At 40.2% G+C, this 21,065-nt stretch overlaps 3 protein-coding genes across 7 annotated transcripts; 1 reads left to right on the top strand and 2 right to left on the bottom strand.

Moving 5' to 3' along the window:
- Positions 1-1,202: 1,202 nt before the first annotated feature.
- Positions 1,203-8,513, bottom strand: ddx42 (DEAD (Asp-Glu-Ala-Asp) box helicase 42). 3 transcript variants are annotated; one of them, XM_075453229.1, is made up of 18 exons: positions 8,435-8,513; positions 7,428-7,641; positions 7,136-7,289; positions 6,500-6,561; positions 6,123-6,159; positions 5,646-5,798; positions 5,422-5,526; positions 5,060-5,179; positions 4,792-4,968; positions 4,531-4,659; positions 4,324-4,423; positions 4,173-4,220; positions 3,995-4,092; positions 3,529-3,805; positions 3,127-3,353; positions 2,909-3,019; positions 2,664-2,774; positions 1,203-2,471 (listed from the first exon to the last, which is right to left on the bottom strand). In XM_075453229.1, exons 1-18 carry the CDS (start codon positions 8,493-8,495, stop codon positions 1,884-1,886), a joined length of 2,772 nt encoding a protein of 923 aa, XP_075309344.1. In that variant the 5' UTR covers positions 8,496-8,513; the 3' UTR covers positions 1,203-1,883. The 3 variants fall into 3 exon arrangements, with proteins under 3 accessions (XP_075309344.1, XP_075309345.1, XP_075309346.1); XM_075453230.1 differs by having other exon boundaries at positions 7,428-7,673; positions 8,435-8,496; XM_075453231.1 differs by lacking the exons at positions 6,123-6,159; positions 7,136-7,289; positions 7,428-7,641; positions 8,435-8,513 and having other exon boundaries at positions 6,500-6,563.
- A 25-nt stretch (positions 8,514-8,538) lies between these two features.
- On the top strand, positions 8,539-18,093 carry strada (STE20 related adaptor alpha). Of its 3 annotated transcripts, XM_075453225.1 has the most exons (13): positions 8,539-8,673; positions 9,981-10,046; positions 10,503-10,560; positions 12,097-12,125; positions 14,849-14,951; positions 15,041-15,162; positions 15,323-15,431; positions 15,548-15,671; positions 15,807-15,978; positions 16,128-16,232; positions 16,489-16,742; positions 16,857-16,899; positions 17,117-18,093. In XM_075453225.1, exons 2-13 carry the CDS (start codon positions 10,035-10,037, stop codon positions 17,270-17,272), a joined length of 1,287 nt encoding a protein of 428 aa, XP_075309340.1. In that variant the 5' UTR covers positions 8,539-8,673; positions 9,981-10,034; the 3' UTR covers positions 17,273-18,093. The 3 variants fall into 3 exon arrangements, with proteins under 3 accessions (XP_075309340.1, XP_075309341.1, XP_075309342.1); XM_075453226.1 differs by lacking the exons at positions 10,503-10,560; positions 12,097-12,125; XM_075453227.1 differs by lacking the exons at positions 8,539-8,673; positions 9,981-10,046; positions 12,097-12,125.
- Positions 18,094-18,145: 52 nt separating this feature from the next.
- On the bottom strand, positions 18,146-20,358 carry rnf113a (ring finger protein 113A). The gene is made up of 10 exons (XM_075453228.1): positions 20,224-20,358; positions 19,981-20,060; positions 19,798-19,896; positions 19,434-19,541; positions 19,154-19,263; positions 18,955-19,061; positions 18,754-18,843; positions 18,582-18,675; positions 18,394-18,500; positions 18,146-18,284 (listed from the first exon to the last, which is right to left on the bottom strand). Exons 1-10 carry the CDS (start codon positions 20,327-20,329, stop codon positions 18,217-18,219), a joined length of 969 nt encoding a protein of 322 aa, XP_075309343.1. The 5' UTR covers positions 20,330-20,358; the 3' UTR covers positions 18,146-18,216.
- Between the last annotated feature and the right edge of the window lie 707 nt (positions 20,359-21,065).

Here is a 21,065-nt window from a genome sequence, read left to right as displayed (position 1 = left end):
AATTGGATATGTTTAAAAGTGATGTTTACTGTAATCATAAACGTTATGCTTTAAATATTGAATCATCTTTTTATGAAGCTGTTTTCATGTATCTTACTATGTTTGTTGTATATATATTCTCTTTACTCCATTTGTCTCTGAACATGCCATGTGTGCTTTGACGTTTCCCTCCTCTACGTCATAAACTAGTTTTCACATTATTTCATCGCCGTAATTATCATTTGATTAATGTATGATACAAAAATGGTAATTTTGTCAAATTTTGATTTGAGACAAAATCAATTATATATTATAGAGATTTAACCTCAGATGATAGATAAAGTATTCGATGGTATGATAATGCTATGGTTGATATACCAATGTAAACATAAGTCAAAGTCCCACCTTCGAAAAGTGCAAATATAGTACAGATGTTTCATACTCACATAATGAAGGAAGGTAAACCTTAGATGTCCCGTTAGTGAGCTGAGGGAGGAATTTGCAGAATACAAAAAGCCTTGAGAGTTACATAATTATACAGGCAGTGGATGGGCATGAGTATTGCATAACAAGATTTTAATTCATTTTTGTAGCTGATCTTGGTTTATTGTCAGACAGTTTATTCTGAACCTACATTATTTTGTCAAAACTAACAAAAGGATTATTATTTTTGTGAATGTGTAAAAATCTATAGTAAATATAATGGTTTTCACATTTCATTTCTACTTGAAAATAGTGAAATAATTTGACCCTGTTAAACTGTGCAGCATACACCATTGTGTGATAAATGATACTGCTCAAAATATTTCTAAGTGTAAGGGATGACACAATTTTTAAATATTGGCTTATGCTTCTTCTTTATCTGGAAAATTCAGATGATATTGTTACATTTGACACATACAAAGAAAATCTCTTCTATCAAGCTTCATGTTATCAGTCTCCTGGAGTTTATGATGCATCATAGTCAACAATGTTACAGTTTGTCATTTTTTCAGCTTTAAGTTTGTCATAACTATAAGAAAGGTGAAAATAAGAGTCAAACACAAGGGAGCACTTTTTCATTGTGATTTTTGCTCCATATCTTGACTTCCAGTTTGGTCTAACTCAGCATACTGGTAGCTCTGCCCCAGGAGCTGCACCTAGATGGACAAATTAAAACAAGCTCAACAACATTAATCAGCCAATTGGAGAAACAGTAGAGAAATTAGATGCAAGAGGAGATGTCAAATGACTATTTTTAATCAAAACTTATTTTCCATGTGCTCATGAACAACTGAAATTCCAGTCAAAAGTTTCTTGAAAAACACTTCGGAGCTTAAGACAGACTACATGCCATGAAAAGGCACTTCACTAAACTTCAATACAAGACACAAGAGAGCTATACACAGTTGTTTTGACATGTATGTAAAACTGTAGATCGTGACAGGTTGCCTTTAAAAATGAAAAAAAAAAAAAAGTGTGGTTTTATAGGTAACGAAAATGCAAACATACAAACACACTTGGCAAAATCCATCGGGAAAAATATAGCGTCAGCTTTGCAAGCACAAGGGCAAGTTAGGAGCTCAGTGAGAACAAACAACACATCTTAGATTGCATCTTTTACTGACAGGAGGATTTATTACGGCTCTATTGCTTGACTTCACTTACAGTAACATCAGTCTTGATGATCTATTTACAATGGCTGTCTTTGAACTGTCTGTGCTTAACAAACATCATGAGATCCTAACCAACCGGGGAGGACCACCAGTACACTTTCTGTTGATTTGAAATAAACAAAATCCCCCTAAAGGCCTGTGCTTGTGTCAGCCTCTGATATGCTCTGCTATCTGCCAATAGAGACGATCTCGATATGGAGCAGTAAGTCGGTTGCACATATTTTTCTATGGGATGCTTTTACTTTTTCTTTAGTTATCCCATCTGCTCTTTCTACGTTTTGGTGGGTCTGGGACAGCGAAGCTATCATCCCCTCTGTCCCTCCCATCTCCACTCCCCCTGTCTCCCCCATCTCTATCACCCCTCCGGTCTTCTCTGTCCCTCCTGTTTCCGTCACCATTACGACTATCACTGTGGCGGCTGCTGCTGTGGCGATCCCGGTCCCCATGGCGGTCACGGTCTCTGTCTCCATGGCGATCCCGACGATCCTCACTACTGTGCCGGTCGCTCCGGTCACTGTGGCGGTGGTGACTGTCTTCGTGGCGTCCCCGATCTTCCCCATGTCTGTCCCGTGAGCTTTCTCTCTGTGAGGGAGGTGCAGGTGGAGGGTTACTGTGCTGGGCGCTGCTCTGAGTGGTCGGCACTGAGCTCAGGGAGCCAGCACTGGTGAAACCAGCCAATGAAAAGCTGGCCATGTGAGGCCGCTCTGAACCATTAGCAGCCTCTGTTGGCACAGAGTTCAGGCTGCCAGCACTGGTCCAGCCTGAGGAGCTGCTCGACTTGGTGCTGAGCTTTGGAGGGCCACTGGTTGCTGCCACAAAGTGGCTCTTATACTGAGCCTAGAAAACAAAAAACAAGACATTAAAAAAAAAAAAGCTGCCTGGGAAGCATTTACAGTAAAACTAAAAACTGACATATTCACCTATTTCAATTCAAGTATGAAATTAATAAAGAAAGACGTATGCAGACTCTGTCAAAATGATGTTATTTGTTTAGTAAAAATAATAATTACAGCTGGAAATAGGCATTACCTGGAAAGCTTGTTTCAATGCAGACATCCGATCTCCCATTGCCCCAGAGGCTGGCTTGTTGTAGCCTTCAAAGCTACTAGTGGAAGACAACAAGCTGCTACTGCTACGTTCCTGCAAAGGGAAGCGAGAGTTATCCGCAAACAGATTCAGAAGTGTAGTCTGGAATATCCGTTTATATGATATTATTTTTCATATTTAACACAGCCTAGAAAAATATGATCATGCTATAGTAATAAGTAACTCACAGAGCCTTCAGACCCCAGGCCTGGTCTTTCTTTGTACCCAAGACCACCTCCGCCAATGTTGAGCTTTTTCCCTTTACCACCCTTGAATCGGGATTTCCTAAACCAGGGATTCTTTGGGGGGGAAAAAAAGAGAAAATAAAGAAAAGATATTCACTCCAAAAGGCAGTGTCAGTCCCATTACAATACGGTTTTGTGAATCTTTAACTTATTTATCTCACCTGCATGGCTAAATCCATGAGTTCTTTAGAAACGGCTTGATTAGCTCCCTCCAAATTTCGCACCAGGTCTCCAGCAAATGTCGAGTCTTTGGGGGTGAGGAGGGTATAGGCCACACCTTTCTCTCCAGCACGACCAGTTCGACCTATCCTGTGAGTGTGTGTGTCGATGTCCCGTGCCACGTCGTAGTTCACCACGGTGCGAATGGACGGGATATCCAGACCACGGGCTGGAGAGAAGGAAGGGGGAACGGCAAGTGTTAAAAGACGTTCCATAAAGAGTGATACTCACTTGTGTTGACTTTAAACACACAGAAGACACAAAACCAACGATTGAAATGTGACAAAACATTTGATGACAGAAATTAAAGTGAAAAGAAATCCCTCATCTCCTCTTGTACACACCAGCTACATCAGTGGCCACCAGAACGGGCAAATTCTTCTTCTTGAAGTCACTGATGACCTTGTTCCTCTCACTCTGATCCATGTCTCCATGCAGGAGGCCCAGGCTGTAACCCTCCTGTGTCAGGTTAGTAGCCAGCTCGTCAGAGTTGGCTTTCTTGGTGACGAAAATGAGGACTGATCCAGAGGAGGTGAACTCGACCAGCCGCCGGGTCAACCAGTTCCATTTATCTGACCCGCCATGCAGCAGCTCTACCAACTGAGTCACATCCTCGTTGGCCTTTTCAAAGGGAAAGGAAGTGTATCCACTGAATTTGCTTACATTTTAAGGACAGTCAAAATATAGTTAGAAACGTAGAATACATTTTTGCTTCCATGCTCTAACAAATATCTGTACTTTTCAATGCTGAGCTTGAAGTAGGAAATACTCGAAAAATACATTTGTCTTATTTGAAAAAACCTACATTACCTCTCCAATGTCTCCCTGTACCACACGAATGGGATCTATCAAAATGTCTCTTGCCAATCTCTCAATCTTCTTTCGAAAAGTGGCGCTGAACAAAAGAGCTGTGAGGAAAATTGTGACAATTAATGTGAAAAATGTTCTCTTTGACTAATAATTATGAAAAACTAAGAAAATCACTTACTCTGCCTGTCTGGGCGAACGTAGCTGGCAATAGATCTGACCTGATACTCTAAAAAGGAAAACAAAAAAATATTTGAGCCAACTGTGAAACAGATACAATGCAAAAAGCATTTCACTAAATCTTTTTTATAGCACCGATAATGCCAGCCCACCAAAGCCCATATCAAACATGCGGTCAGCCTCATCAAACACAAGGTATGTCACTCTCTGCAGGGACGTGGCCTTCTTTTTCACATGGTCAATCAGACGACCCTGGACAGACAGACATTACAAGTAAATCTCTACTCTTTGCAATTAGGAGGTGATTATTTTATCCTAAGGACTCCTCTCCCACCCAGAAAAAAATGTAAGTTTCTTACTGGAGTGCACACCACAATCTCTGCCCCCTCCTGCAGAGCCTTTGCCTGCTCCCACATGCTACCACCTCCATACACAGCCACAGAGCGCAATGAGTAGGCTTTCCCAAAACGCTTACATTCTGCATGGATCTGGAAAATATTTCAAATCACATGAATTAGAGAACCAACTCTTACAGATTTTTATTCTTTTTTAAGTTAAGATGACAGAAAATATCACAAATACTTTGGAAAAACCATCTCAAAACTTCCCCAAGTCCTTACCTGCTGACAAAGCTCTCTCGTTGGACACACAATGACAGCAATGGGTCCCTCTCCAGCTTCCAGCTCCTTTTGATCCATGATATGAACCAGCATCGGCCAGATAAAAGCTGCAGTTTTGCCGCTGCCAGTTTTTGCAATGCCAATCATGTCACGTCCAGACAGAGCGATGGGGACACCCTAAAACCCAGATCAGAACCAGGACTCCTCATGTAATAATTCACTTTTTATTTTCAACTCTGTGGCTTCTTAATAATAACTTGCACTATACCTGGCACTGAATAGGAGTGGGCTGAGTGTACTCGGACTTTCGAATTTGATGCATCAACTGCTCATCGAAGACAAAGTGTGCAAAGCTTGTACTAGGTTTTGGAGGGGCAGCGCCAGATACCTAATAAAAGGGGAGGGGAGAAGCAACAACAGCAGAAAAACAGCAACAAATCAGATTAAAGACAATGATGATTGAGGAGAACAAATACACGATGAAGGCTTAGTGCTTCAAAGAACTTTATTACACAGGCAATTAAGTAAAGCCGAAATAACCAGTTCACATCCAGAAAAACAATTTATGTATCACTTCACTCATATTTCAACTTTACTTATTTATTTGCATGAAATGAATAGTGGACTTACTCGCAAGTTTAGTTTATGCCTTAACTCCAACACTTGAGTTCCGGTGAGGCTGGAAAGCTCCTCATGCTCATTGTAAAAGTTTTTCTCAAAGGGTGGGTAATCGATCTATGAGATAAATGACAAATCAGGCTGAAAAATCACCGCAAAATGTCTTTATGTTACACATAATAAACACTGGCAACACTCTTAAACTGTCTGTTGTCAATCAGTGCTGTCATGTGTACCTCTGAGTGGTCAATAGGAGGAAGCGGCATGATGATTTTCTTGGTGGTGGGTGGAATTGGATTCCCATCACTGTCATAGTCAATGTTTTCGTCCTCTTCTTCTTGGGTAAGTCCGGCTGTGGGATTCTCAGCCATGTAGCGGAAGTAGGCTTCCTGCAGAGAGTACAGCATTTCATGTGAAAACTGAGCCAGTTCGCTGCTCTCTACAGTCTCAGACATTCAGCTTGATGACAGATGGAATATTACTGTTCACATGATGCATATTGTTTTCAATCTGATGATTATTTCCCCTGCTCACACACTTTTTAGAAAACACAAGAAAAATCTGAATGAGAAAAGTGACAGTAATGATCCTAAATACAATCTGCACGGTCAGATAGAGGGGAGGACAGGGAACTTATGACACTGGAGCGGGTAGAGGGAAGACCTCTCTGATCAACACAGCGGTGGATTAAGAACTTCGGAGGGCTCACTCACTTGTTCATCTTCTTCTTCAATGTCATCACGAATACCCCTGAAATGACAAGTGGAGAAAAAAAAACTTCCCTGCAGCTTGTTCATACACCAAAGAAAAGCCCACATCCCACAATGACTCAGTTCAGTCTGCTTACCTGACAATATTTATTCAGCCAGCAAAGGCATTACTTGATTACTAACTTTTGGTGCCAATCTTTACAGAAACTTAGAGTGACAAAAACTTTGCCCAAGGTTAAACGTATAGAGTGAAAATTAAATTAAATTTAACACTATGATAAACCAGTGTTAGTGGCCTGACATGATTTTTTATGTCAATTCAACTGTCGGCAGCAGAAAACTTAGCAGAGATTTAAAAACAAGCAGATGTAGAGTCTTACTTGGCTGACTTTTTCTCCTTTTCTTTTTCCTCAAGTTTTCTCATGTCTTTGGCTGCTTGACTCTAAGAAAAACAGTAAAAAAAATAAAAGATCTGTTAAATTCCTTTGATTAAGAGTAAATGACACTTTGTCTCAAGACGGGCTCATACCTCTTTGTTAGATGGACACAGAGCCTACAGCAGAACTTATGTAAGTGACCAACAGCAGTGTGAGATTTATACCAGTGTGACATTCCTCTGCATTGGTTAGAAGTCAGACCCCTTAAAGCCAGAGTTGGCGGCAGGGTTTCTATGGTGCTTCTTCAAACAGTGTTGACTGAAAACAAAAGTTACTGGATGTAACTCCAGTTCTATGAGTACTTGGGGAGCTAAAACTGTTGAACAACAATATTTTTTTTATCTGAAATCACTGCAAAACAATAGTTGTTGTGTTAGCTGCAGTAGCAAATCTAACAGAGCTGTGGCTCATTGCCTTTTACTTTTATTCTGTTTCACACAGATACTACATTTCAAGAAAGCAGCATGTCATGTTCATGTTTGTAGGGAAACTATGATGTCAGGTACACTAAAGGGTGCGGGCTCTGCGTCAATCATACATTTGAGCACGAACTGCCTTTAACTGCAACTCTCCTCTCACCTCAACTTCTGCCATGAAGGCATCCAATGGGTCATCCTCACTATCTGAGCCACCACCACCTGACTGCATCTGCTGCCGTGTGGGTGAGTTCTCAGCAGGTATGTATGGCAGATCCACATTGCTGCCGGACTCGTCTTCATCATCCTCAAAATACCTAAAAGGAAAAATGACAAAGACAACATTTTACATGCAACTAATACAGTACACAGCTCGCAATATCTGATGATCTTAGGAGCTGAACAAACTATATCTGTATCTAACTGTTTCATGATGGGACATAGCTATCACTCACGCATTTTCCTCATCGAAATTTGCTCTCTTTGTCCCTATCTTATAGAACGATGGGAGTTGCTGGCCCTTCCCATATCCCCCACTTGATCCCGGGGCTCCAAATGATGTTTGAGAATTCGGAGGAGGCTGAGACTCGTCTTTTTTCCCTGCAAGGGAAAAACCTCCAAAGCCAAACCCTCGCTTCACACCTGGACCACCTTTGCTCCAGTTCATGGCTATGCAGTGAAAAGAAATAAAAAAAGAAAGCCTCAAAAGTATTAGAATTCCTCTGCCAGATTAAAATATCTTACACTTGACTGTAGCCTACATTTTAATCAGTAAAGACCATGGACAACAGACATATTTTGGTAGATTATGAATTCTGATTACAAGTGAGCCAAACCAGCCCACATCCATTTTGCCATCAACATTAAAAGTGACATCTTATTTTTGTCTATTAGCTTGTTAAATCAACAACTCCTATATATTGAGGGAGGACTGGGGACTTTAGCTTAACATCCACATATATAAAAAGCTGTGCAGATTAACTATACGATGTAAAAAAATGGCATAAAATACTCGAAACTAATAAAATATCATCATGAATGTTCAAGGGGGCAGATAGAAGTGCTAAAAAGAAATATTGTGTATATTTTAACTACGGATCCATTAGCGACAATACTGTCGAGATAACAGATAGACGTAACATTGAGCTAGTTAGCCAGTAGCTGAATACGATTTTACAGAACAATATGCAAGAGGAGTCCCCTCGCTCGCTGATAGCCAGTTGTTAGGAATACCTCAATTTGACAAAAACATAATCCTGGATCTGATTTACCCACACAAAATGTTAGCATTAGCTTAAGGCCGCACTGAGGCCGATATGGAGGTGTGCGAATTAGGTTCGACACTTTGCCGTGAATGTTTTACACTTAAGGGGCTTTCACAAGGGCAGTAAACAGTAACGCTTTCCAATTAGTCAATGTTTCAGTATTTTTAAGGAACTGGTAACAGTGCGTATTTATTTACCTGTTTCTGATAGTTGTAAACGCTTCTGTTTTTCTATCAGACCCAGCGGAGTTTGTGTCATCAATGCGCGCAAAGTTTCTCTGTGGGCATGTCGTCATCAATGCGCGACACAGTGGTCAACCGAGAAAGCGTACGAGGGTTGACCAAAACATCCAGGCTGACATGATGGTTCGATAAATAGGATAGCTTAAAGTATACTAATACTCCATCTAGGTATAGCTTTTCTTCAAAATAACTTGGTAAGTCATCAGAACATTTCAGTAATATTGTATTTACTCGTTAGAATAAGTCAACGTAGCTACTTTGGCTAGCGATAATTTACTCACGCTAGCTGGCGTCCTCCATCAAAACATTAAGAACAAGCTACTTGCTTGTCACAGGTTTTCTGTTACAAGTTTTCCCCTCCTTCTTAAATCTTTTCAGGCTATTTAGTTTGCTATCGTTTAACTTGGCATATCTGTTTGCATAATAGTCAGAATTATTTCAACGTAAATATTCTGCTTCAACTCTAAGATACTAAGATATGCTTGCGCAAATCAACACAAACTACCGAGAGATCGTCTGGCACCTATTTTATGCACCATAAACCTATGTTGTATTTGCAACATAGGTTGTATTTGTTGTATTTGCAACATAGGTTTATGTCAGACAATTCTGCACGTCTATGAAAACATTGTAGTCTAATTATTGCATACAAAATTAGAGGAAGGGTGATTTTAGATGTCCACTGAAATGAAGGATCCCACGGTCCTTTACATGGTACAGAATAACTTCTTTATACCATGCAGAATCCTCCAGAAGACAGGCGTATCATTACCTATGTCTACCAAAAAGATAAGACTTCACTATTTAATCTAAGGTGCAGAGCATTCATAAATCTCATGTGTGACATCCATTACCATTAGGTCACTACTGTTTATTGATGATGTGACAGAAGATCACCAGGATGATTTTAAAGATGAAGAGTTGACATAATCTCAACCTCATCGAGCTGCCCATCACTTGTTGTGGACAAAACTAAAGGCCATTCTACCCATAAACAGTGAGCTGCACTAAAACCATGGCAAAGCATAACTAATGAGGAATCCCTGCTTCTAGTAAAGTCCATGGGTTATAGAGTTCAGGGTTTTAGTTGTCCACCCATCCATCCATTCATTTTCTATACCCGCTTAATCCGCCGGTCGGGTCGCGGGGGGGCTGGAGCCTATCCCAGTGGTCATCGGGTGTGAGGCGGGGTACACCCTAGACAGGTCGCCAGTCGGGTTTTAGTTGTTATTTTGTTAATTTGTTCCGTAAAATATTATGCCCTAAAGAGACTACTTGCCACTTTGTCAAAAGATACATTTAAAAAAACACGATGGTTTTCGTCAAAAATTTGTGTGCAAACTTAAAAATTATGATGTGCCACTTGTGTTACATGCTGGTAAGTTAAAAGCATGCAATAGATAAGCTGTATATTCTAAATTCCTCCTCAAATTGAAACTGACAGGAAGAGTACCAACATGACATCCTCTTCATCACAATTTTTCTCCAACTGTTTCCACAGATAATCGACCTGTACTTGTTTTCGGCATCATTTGTGACAAACTCAAGAGGACCCATGTCTTTTCTTGTAAGTGTTTGCCACACATCTTTAATTATTGACATAAGTTTATAGGGGTGATTTCCTGTTTTAAGCTCACATTTAATTCTACACTTTGAATAGGAATTTGCCTGATTTTATGTTTTATTAATTGTTTCCATTAAATTTGATCAGTAGTCCAAGAAAATAAGTTATTAATTCAAGAAAATGTGTCAATAATTTCTTAAGAATACAAAGAAAATTGTATTGATCCAGAACTGCTCAAAGACAAAAATATATACATATATATTTATTTTTCATAAAGCTTTCCATGACTTCTTCTTTTTAACGGAAGATACAAGAAACTTGTACATCAGCAAATTAGTCTTCATTAACCGTTGTAGCATAAAAAACTTCATGTATGTGTTTTTTTGTAAGCTTTTCTTATTCTTGCTCGCATTTTTCTCTTCTTTTCCATGCCTGCTTTTAACCCTCTGTGTCTATCAGCGTTGGGTATCTGAGAAATTAAGTGTGGAGAGCCTGCGGGATTTGGAGTTATTCGGAGGTGAGGCTTAAGTCAAAACAATTCATCATAAAAGCATTCCCAAACTACTGGTTACACATTATGTTGCACACGAGCACAAAGAGACACCAGTATCGAGTTCTCATGTTAGCTTTGCTCTGAGTACTTGCTTTGCAGTGCTTCTCAGATGTCATCCCTAATAATTCGTCATCAGTCCTGTCCAACCTGTCTTGAGCTTTATTGCTTCATTGTTTCTGTTTGTGTAGAGGATGGCAGAAACAAAATGGCTTGGTAATTAATTCCTGTGTGTGCTTGATGCATTAAACAGATGCGCCTTTTTTATTTGATCCCTGTAAATTTTTCTATCTTCTTTTAATGTGTTTGTTTTTGGCTATCGAATAATTTATGTGCCAGTTCCTTTAAATTTGACTTTACGGTATATCATTTATTTATTTATATATTTTTTATCACCACAGAAAATATTAGTGAATGAATATTGGTGGGAGTTTATTGATGTTTTGGGGTTTAGTTTTGAATTTGAAATTCACTTGAAACAAAGTTGACGCGGCACAAGGGTTAAATGCCTGAATTAAATGAGAGAGGTTCTTATTCTATTTCCTTGATTATCTTTTTCCAGTCATATTAGTCTACCAGCGTTTGTGATGTTGACCAACCACCCCTCGTGTAAAAATCTCTGTCCTTTAGACCACAGAGCGGGTTAATTTGATGAAAGGTATGTTCAGAAAAGCTAAGGTGAACAACTCCGTCAAACCAAGCAAATCTGAGTCCTGAACATACACTTCTCTGAGATAATCTGCTTTAAGAGGGGGGGAGGGGAACAAGCCTCATTAATGGTAAATTGTGTTCAGTGTATGTTGCTTTTGAAATGGAGTGGAACATTTGCACTGTTCATTTGTATAATACTTTGTTGTTAGTTATTCCACAATATAGTTTTTGATACAGACACAAAATGTGGGTGGATAGAGGGGATATGAGATGTAACACAGGTCCAGTGGACAGATGTCAAGCCACAGACTTTGGGATTATGTGGTATGTGTCTTAACCATTAAGCTTACAGGATGACTGGGCAATAATTATCATGTTACATTATTGTAGTTTTTCTGTATTATTGAAAGTTTCTGGAGTGAATTACGCTCTTTTTTTCGGTTCATTTCCATTGTTCTGCTTGCAGGTCATTGTTGAGCATTGCATGTTTGTGCAAGTATGCCATTTCTGTTTTGGCTGTTCTCAGTTCCCATTGCCTTACATAATATCCCACAGAGTAGCTGTGTTCATTTGTCATTTTCTTGTGTAAGAAAATGTTGAATCTTGTCTGTTTAACAGATGAGTGTCCTTATTGGTGCACACTGTCACTTTGGAGCTGATCACCTGAAGGACAACGCTGCTGATTTTGATAAATTCAGGGATACCAGCAACATTTAAATTCTGCGACATGCAACGAAACCTCACATCCAAAGCCTGTGCTTACCAGTTTAAAAGCTTCTCTAAACACAGAACCTTCTCTCGTTTTCTTTGTGTACATGTTTTTATATCATTGACATGGTTTTTCTACCCCAGAGCAAGCTCAGGGACTCTCACACAGGAAAGTAAGTGTGGCACTCCTGTCACTGCATCGTCATCCCCCATGAGCCTTTGTGTATGTGCGTGCATGCAGGTATACGTGTGTGCGCACACAGAGTTATATTTAGAGGAATCCACAATAGTCCAAGGCTTTGCACATTTATGTATGCATGAGTGCCCACTTCATGACATCCTGCACATGCTTGTAGTTTAGACAGTCTTTTCACCTCACTCACCACAGCTTTTGTTGGGTTGTCAAGTTTTGTTCTCACAGAGAGAAAGAGTAATTCTCTCATACAGCCTATTGTAATGGTTCTGTCTGAGTGTCCTGCATGTGTTAACATGCTGTGCTCCAGGCAGCTGCTCTGTTTTAGAGTCAAAAGTCTTTTTATAGCCACGTTAAAAGTTTGAACTCACTGTTTCAGGATATTTTGTGTTGTGCCACTTTGTGTACGTGCTGCTGTTGAGTTGATGGTGAACTGAAATGGTTTCACTGCAGTCTGTTGATGGATGGAGTTCCATGCTTTTAGCTTTTGCAATTCACGGCAATCCATTCAGAGTTTGATCACAATGGCAGCTTCTGCTGTACTCAATGTGATCAACTAACATTTGCAGATGTTCCTTTAAGGGCCCTTATACACCAAGCCAACACCTGGCTGCTCAGTGTGTTGGTGAACAGCTGTTTCTCATCTGCCTTCACAGCTCGACTTGGCCATTTAATTCGACCACCCTATTTGTTCCATTATACATACCTGGGAGTGGAATCAGTTATTTGTTTAAGAATGAACTACACTGGGATGCTGTAGAGTGTAAGAAAAACATTCAAACATTCTGTTGCTTCTAACTTTAACAGTGGAAGATCATCAAAAACCTAAGTATAGCAGAATTCACAACACAGATGTTGTCTTTAAGTTACTTGAAGGGGGGTTTGTCAGCTGATGCTGCAGTTTTAGAATCTTTATTTAGTTTGAGCAGAGCAATACTCTGGAAATCATCCACAACTTGACAAGTTGTCATAATTGGCTGATTTTCCAGTCACAGTTTCTTATGCACATATAAAATATGTGAGGGAGTGCAGCTTCATTTGGGAATTCATCTGTATCAACATACACTTTTGTTTTACTTCTTTAGAAGAAGATGCTAAAAGCTACTGTGGAGCATGTGCGGAGCGCCCAAACTGCTTTACCCGAGTGTGTTAGTCCGGTTTTGAGAAGCTCGATTTTGTACAATTTCAGTCTGACAGACACATTTACGTGTATTTCTAAAGTCTGGTTTTGGCCAGGCTAACACAATAATTTTTTTTTTGTTTCCTTGTGTCATGTAAACATGCTCGGTGAGATAAATGACTATTACTGGATGTACAGCGTAGTAAATGAGCTCAATGCATTAATGTGACATTAACTGTCTTTTCTTTGCATGAAACTTAAAAGTTTGCTAAAAGCATTGTATACAAAACAATCCATACAATGATTTAGATTAAATTAAAATGCAGGTTTTCCAGTCGTTTAGACACATTAAAACTGTCAGATACTAAAAACTGAACTAATAATGACCTTTTTTATGTAAACGTTGCTTTGTTTACATTTTTATCTAACTGAGCAAGTTATAAAATGATGTCCTGTTGTTTAATATTATTATGTTTTGTGTTTGTTTATATGATTCTGATTATAATGTGCTAGTTAGCAGTTGGATATCACCTTTGCAGTTTGTTGAAGTGCTACTTTTTATTTTTTTTGTTCAGATGCAGGTGATTGTGAGGGCATACAGAAGGAGGCACTTTGATGTTGCAAGTTCCTCATGTTGGTTTGGTGTATAAGAGCCCGAAGCAATTGGTGCCAAAGCATGGTTGACTTTGCAGTTAAATTGTGTTTAATTTAAAGTGCATTAGGCTGAAATATTTGGATTAACATTCTTTTGAACTGTACACATATAGGACACATTTAGTTTAATCTGTGAGGATATTTCACAGCTGTGTGCTCCCGCGCATAAAGCCGTCTCCGACTCACAGCTCAAAGTACATTATTCTTAGCCTAGAAATCTAGACGCCCCTAGCGGCCGCAAAATGAATTTGCTCCGGGGCTATTTGCTGTACGGGTCTGGCTTGCTAGGCTACATTATTCTTATGCTGACTGTACATCTTAAACTGGGTCACCATGAAAACGGTCCAAATAATGCCACATTTTGCTTTCATTTGCCTCCACAGCTTGCTACTGCAATCTGTCCATTTCCATCATTTCTATGGCATTAAATTGGTGGAATTCAGGAGTCCTCACTGCCAAGAATATTTATCCTCGTTACACGTGTTCACAAAATTTTTAACTGAGCAGAGGAAATTCTAGAGTTTGCATCAATCACAGAGTTATTCTGTATTTATTTAATAATAAGATAAACCATCAATGTCAGTGTTTCATAAATACTGATACTGCATTGTAACTCCTTGGGGTCATTCAGCACCACGTATAGTTTTATGTGCTTTAATGGTAGATACTCGTGTTTACTAGATACATTGCTTGTTATGGGTTGCCATAATGTATTACTAATCTTTTCTAATATTAGTAGTGTTGTGGGTCATGCTAACAATTTGCTTTTCACGTCAGTCTGCTGTTTCTTGTAATTGTTTAACAACTACTACACATAAGGCCGGCCTCTGGTAGTCAGTCACAAGCTCTTTGTTACAGTCCTCTGTGACAAATGAAGCCAGGGTCAGAACCAATCTTCATTCCTTCTGTTTTCTCCCCTCCACCTTCAGGCAAATGAGAACAGTCAGGAGAGTCTGACTTCACTTCCCTGTCGAGACACCATGGGAAGCTTCCTCCCTGACAGCAGCTCATATGAGCTCCTCACTGTAATTGGTATGTAAAAGCAAACTCATACTGACTTGGCTGCACGTATTGATTTCACAACACACCAGCCACACTCAGTTTTTTTTTGTGTGTTTTAGGGAAGGGCTTGGATGAATTGATGACTGTGAACCTGGCTCGATACAGACCAACTGGGGAACATGTAGCTATTCGACGAATCGACTTGGAGTCATGCACTAATGACATGGTTACCTACCTGCAGGTCTGCATCATCACTCCCATAAGTCTTCACGACTCAACTCTCCTGTTATCTTCATCCCCTTGTTTCATCTTCAGTGGGAAGGAATTCCGCCTTCATTTTATTAGTGTAATCTGTCATCTTGACAAAAAAATTGTATAATATCCTTTCCTCTTCCTATCAGGGTGAACTACATGTGTCAAAGTTGTTCCATCACCTCAGTATTCTACCATACAAGAGCATCTTCATAGCTGAAAATGAGCTCTGGGTCATCACACCTTTCATGGCTTATGGTAATAATTCCAACTGCCACTGAATCATTGATGTACTAAATCATATCATTATAAAGTAGCCTTTATCGACTCAGGATTGCTTTTCTCCTAATGGTTATGCGTGTTTGATTTCACAGGGTCAGCAAGAGATCTAATCTGCACGCATTTTGCAGATGGTATGAGTGAGCTGACCATCGCATATATTTTGCTTGGCATGCTGAAAGCTCTTGAATACATCCACCACATGGGATATGTGCATCGGTAAGACAAACGTCAACGAGCCAAGTCTGAAAAGACAAGGGTTTTCTTTTTTTATTCAGTCAGACTTAACTAATAATCACTATAGTTATTGGTCTATTATATATACTCATTGTCTTTACTGTTTTGGTCATCTAGGAGTGTGAAGGCTAGCCACGTCTTGATATCTGCGGATGGAAGGGTCTGTATGTCGGGTCTGCGAAGCATCTTCAGTCTGATTCGTCATGGCCAGAGGGCCAAAGTGGTCCACGACTTCCCCCAGTACAGTGTGAAGATGCTGCCGTGGCTCAGCCCAGAAGTGCTGCAACAGGTACTTCCTTCTCACCCCAGCAGGAAACTGTTTTTTGGAAATATTGTTCTGCAGGGTTACAGTTCTCTTTGCTGTCTTCAGTACAAAAGTATGAAGAACAGCCATGATAAAATGAACAGTTGACAACTACTTGAAATGTTTTCTTTCAGAATTTGGAGGGCTACGACTCTCGATCGGACATCTATAGCCTTGGTATCACAGCCTGTGAGTTGGCTAATGGACATGTGCCCTTCAAAGACATGCCAGCTACACAGGTCAGCAGAGATCTATCAATATTCTGCTTTGATATGTCGCATTTTGCACTGTGGAGATCAATTCTGTGTATAAAATGGCGGGGTACATCACATTAACAAATGTTTTAAATTTGACCCTTGCAAATGAGAATTGGGACGAAGTTTGTTTTATTCCTCTTAAAACCTGGACGTTGAAAAGTCCAGCTTCCATTAACTGGACAGTTGACTCACTTTTATCTGAAATCAGTAGATCAAGCTTGACAGTCCACTTCCACAGATGCTGCTGGAGAAGCTAAATGGTACAGTACCTTGCTTGCTGGATACCACCACTATCCCCCCAGAGGAGCTGTCCCTGAAGCCATCCCGCTCTGGAGCGGACTCTGGGATCTGTGAGGGTCCAGGAGCAGGAGGGCTCCGGCACTCTAACGGAGAGCCTTCCACGTCGTCGGGAGGACATCCATACAACCGGACGTTCTCCCCACAATTCCACAACTTTGTTGAGCTGTGTCTACAGCGAGACCCAGAAAAGAGGTTGGCCACAATCATCTTCATGTTAAAATATTGTGCTGGAAATGCTTCTTGGAAGTATTTGGCTTCAAAATGGTAAAATTATTCTTTTTTTTTTTTTGCAATGTTCTTCTTCAGACCATCTGCCATCACTCTCATCGGACATCCCTTCATCAAACAGGTGTGTAAAATAATCAGGAAAATCCAGACGTTTTCATTGTGTATTTGCTGTTACTTTCCACATACTTTCCAGCCACTGAAGTATCCTCAGTTCCGGCCATAAAAATACTCCACTTTAAATATAAAAATTAGTCAAACAATTTGAAAGAAAAATAATTTCCCATCATAAAAGAAAAAGTGATGTTTGAGTGCGTGTCCCAATATTTTTGTTTTCTCAGATCAAACGCAGACCGTCAGAGGCTTTGCCTGAGCTGTTGCGGCCCGTGTCACCCATCACATGCTTTGAGAGCTCCCAGGCGCAGGACTCTCACTCTGGTCTGGCAAGTTTGGAGTCTGGTCTGAGCCACCTGGATGTGGACGACTGGGACTTCTGACAGTGGAGGACGTGATGGAAGACAAGCATAGGATTGTATGGAGGCACTATGAACACACAGGAATGTTTTTGTTGTAGTTCCCTGTTAAATATTGCAAATGTCAAATTGAAAGGATTCGGTGTTCTCAGACAGAGGTTGAAAGCCAGCAGCGGTCTTGCTTCTTTTTGATGTCTCGCTCATGCTTTTGTTCTTTAGATATGTGCAAACTTTTGCACATTGCACTGGTGGCCTCTTTCACAAACACAATCACACACCTGTTTACAGATTGCACGCAATAACCTCGCGGGAGCTAAAACACCACGGGACTCCCCTGTTCCTCACACTGTTTCTGAAGTATCCGAGGAAGATCTATGGATGTACATGTATCTTAAACCTAAAGTCATGAGGATGATCAATGGGAAGCTGCTACTGAATATTCAGAGGGGACACTCTACCTCTTATGTAAGCATGGCCCATCTGCTCAGAGGCCACCATAAGGATGCACAGCAGACCTCACAGCTGACTCAGTTCGAGCCCTACACCAGATGGGAAGGTATGCGTGTTTTTCCTGAGGGTCAGCTAAGGGAACAGCATGTGAACACATTCCTTAGCTCTCTCCTTGTGTTACATTATTAATTGCATCCATTTTTTAAGCTTCTCTTTTGTTGCACAGAGGTTACTATTGTTCAACTTTAAAAGCGTAGACATCTTCATCTTCTTGAAGTCACCTCTGGGTGTTCCTCACGTAAAAGTGAATGTTTTATGGGTGCTCGTTTTGTCTGCATGTATATTTGAAACTAAGGGCAAAGCAAAGTGTTGCAAATATAAAACTTTACAATAAACTTGGTTCGGGTTGAGTGTTTTAAGTTGATGGCACCAAATGATTGAGGCAACTAAACCTAGAAATTTTTAATAAAAATGTACATAGACAAACACAAATAGGGAGGGTTGAAGATGTTCAGATGCTAATCTTCCTCATCAGATGGTGGTTGGTCGGTGGCAGCGTGATGTTTCTCCATCTTGGCCATCAACTCTGGAATAAAGGGATGATTAAAAAAAAAAAAAAAAAACTGAGTTGCATCAATCACTTCAATTTCTGTTCAGTCCGTCTTAGAGGTTTCTTTCAGATAGACCACGCTCACCTTTAGCAGGATTAAAGACACCGTTGGTTTGAGTGTTGCACACATAGCAGCGCTTAGACTTGCGATAATGCTGAAGGGCACAGACCTCACAAAAATAATGCTTGCACCTGGGAGAGATTTGACAGGTTAACTCAACATTGCAAAACATGGTTCTGCACGTCAAAGCAAAACATTCAGAGAAAACTTACTTTGTGACAATGGGGTTCTTGTAAGATTCCCTGCAAATGAAGCACTTGAAAGGAATGTCTTCGTCATCGCTGCTCACCTCGTAGTTCTCCTCATCTACATGGAAACGCAGCGTATTTTAGAAAGTGCTCACTTGTGCGAAGAGTAGATTTGGAAACCACTTAATTAACTCACCATTTGCTCCATATCTGCCCTCCTCCAGTTCCCTCTCAATCTGCCAGCCGTGTTTGTAGTCGGATCTGTCGTGGAGGAACTTGCAGCTGTCTGATGGCAGCAAAGAGGAACATGGAGAAATGAACGGTCAAAATACAATGAAAAGGGTTGGGGTTAATTATTTAATAGATTACTCCCAATGGTCATTTTCTTTTTGCTGACCTCCAAAACCACAGAAACCAGTCTCTTTGTAGTCTTTGCAGATATCTGGCTGATAGTCCCACCTGACTGTGGCTCTCAGGTGCTCAGGGGCTCTGATTGGTCCTTTTCTTTAAAAAAAAAAAAGAAAAAGATATATAGTATATACAGAAATATAATTTTAGTAAACACAGGCGATGTTTTCATGGCTGCTTTGCCTCACCTGACCATGCCAGAGGAGGCATTGCCCATGGTGGTATCTTTAGGCTTTATGAATTTTTGGTAGTTGTTGATGCCACGGTAGATTTTATCATCTTCTTTACCAGTCAGCTCCTGTTAAACGATTAAAAAGACTCTACATCATGTGGATAAATAGATGAGTTTCCAGATCAAGTTTAACCAACTGTAATGAAAATCAATGTGTGTGTTACAAGGATGAATTCTTCACCCCCCCAAAGACAGTAAGTTCTCCATCAATAAAAACAGGGAAACGCATTTCCTACCTCTTGGATTTTCTGACTCCTCTCAAAAATGGCCTGAGCATCGTTGTCCCTCTCCGTGTCCAGCTCATATGTAGCGGTTGCTCCCATGTCGTCCGGTCCCTCTGGTTTCTTTTTAGGGACAAAGTAAGGTGAAAAACAGAAACTGTGAAATATATTAACATAATATGTACGTAAAGCAGGTCATAAGAGTACAGAAAAGCATGGAGGCAGACAAAAAAGAGAATGTCCTGACAACTAAACAGCCATCTTAGGTACTGACACCTCACTCATAGCGTCAGACCAAAGACACGTTTCTGATTGTCTGATATATCCTGAGCTTGGCTTTAGAGCATTATGGTTATGTGAAAGAAACGCTTCAACTCACCGCTGACCGTGAAGATTTGTATGCAACCGTGATCTTTTTGTCTTCTTTGCCATCTTCACTCTCACTGGAAGACACGGTGTCTTTCTCCACCTTTTTGGTCTGTGCAAAGAGGAAGAAAAATAACGTTTTCCTCCGTTTCACTGAAATGAGCTATGACGTTGTTTTTCATTGTTGCTCTGGTACCTTTTGAATCATGGGGTTGACCCGACCGCCTTTCTTTTCTTTTCTGATCACAACACTCTGATCCTCGTCACTCTTATCATCTGAAAAATGAATAAGTTTAAGTTTACATCAGAGAAACACTGTAACACACCAACTATTGTTAGTTTGTTTTCGACAGCCCAGGAATCACCAGTATCGACGCCAAAGTCGCAGTGTAAGCTTAATTGACATACTAAAAAAACACCAAGAGGGTTGTGTTACTACCTTTATCACTGTCGCTTGCTTTTCTTTTCCGCCCACTGAATTTTTTAGTAGATTTTTTGAACAAAAAAGTGCAAGACGCCGCTTTTGGCTCTTCAGATTCCGCCATCTTGCTAACAGCTTGTAAATATTCCCTGTCGCAACAGCGCCCTCTACTGTCCCGGAGCCAACCAATGTTATTTCCACTTCTGGCTGTGAAGATAATCACGGCTGTCCATGTTTGATTAATTATATAAAAAAAATAAGCATAGTTTTGACTAAATTACATTAAAGATATTCCTGAGAGAAAGTGAGGTCGAATGGAGGGCATGGGAAGGAATTAACACCTTCATATTATCAGGTGTCGAGATGTTGTTGCAAATAATGTGTTAAAGAGTCAGTATAGGCAAGGCAAGGCATCTTTATTTATATAGCGCATTTCATACAACAGGCAACTCAATGTGCTTTACATAAAGACAAGGCGTTTAAAAGATAGAAATTAAAACACAGTTAAAAGCAATCAAAGAAGAGGGGGAAAAAGAAAAATATAAAAAATAATCATTAATTAATTAATCTAAAAGTGAAGAGTGCAGATAAAATACTTTCAGGTGTCATATGCACAGCTAAATAGAACTGTTTTCAGCCTGGATTTAAACATTGTCAGAGTTGGGGCCTGTTTCACATCTTCTGGAAGACTGTTCCAGAGTTAAAGAGCCCAGTGAGCAGGCCGTTACAGCAGTCTAACCTGCTGGAGACAAACGCATGGATCAGTCTTTCTAAGTCTGGTTTAGACACTATTCCTTTGATTCTGGCAATGTTTTTTAGATGGTAAAAAGCTGCTGATGTTACTGATTTCATGTGGCTGT

This window comes from Odontesthes bonariensis, chromosome 21, assembly GCF_027942865.1.
Source record: "Odontesthes bonariensis isolate fOdoBon6 chromosome 21, fOdoBon6.hap1, whole genome shotgun sequence".
In the NCBI taxonomy this organism is placed as follows: domain Eukaryota; kingdom Metazoa; phylum Chordata; class Actinopteri; order Atheriniformes; family Atherinopsidae; genus Odontesthes; species Odontesthes bonariensis.
This window is presented reverse-complemented; position numbering and strand designations above follow the sequence as displayed.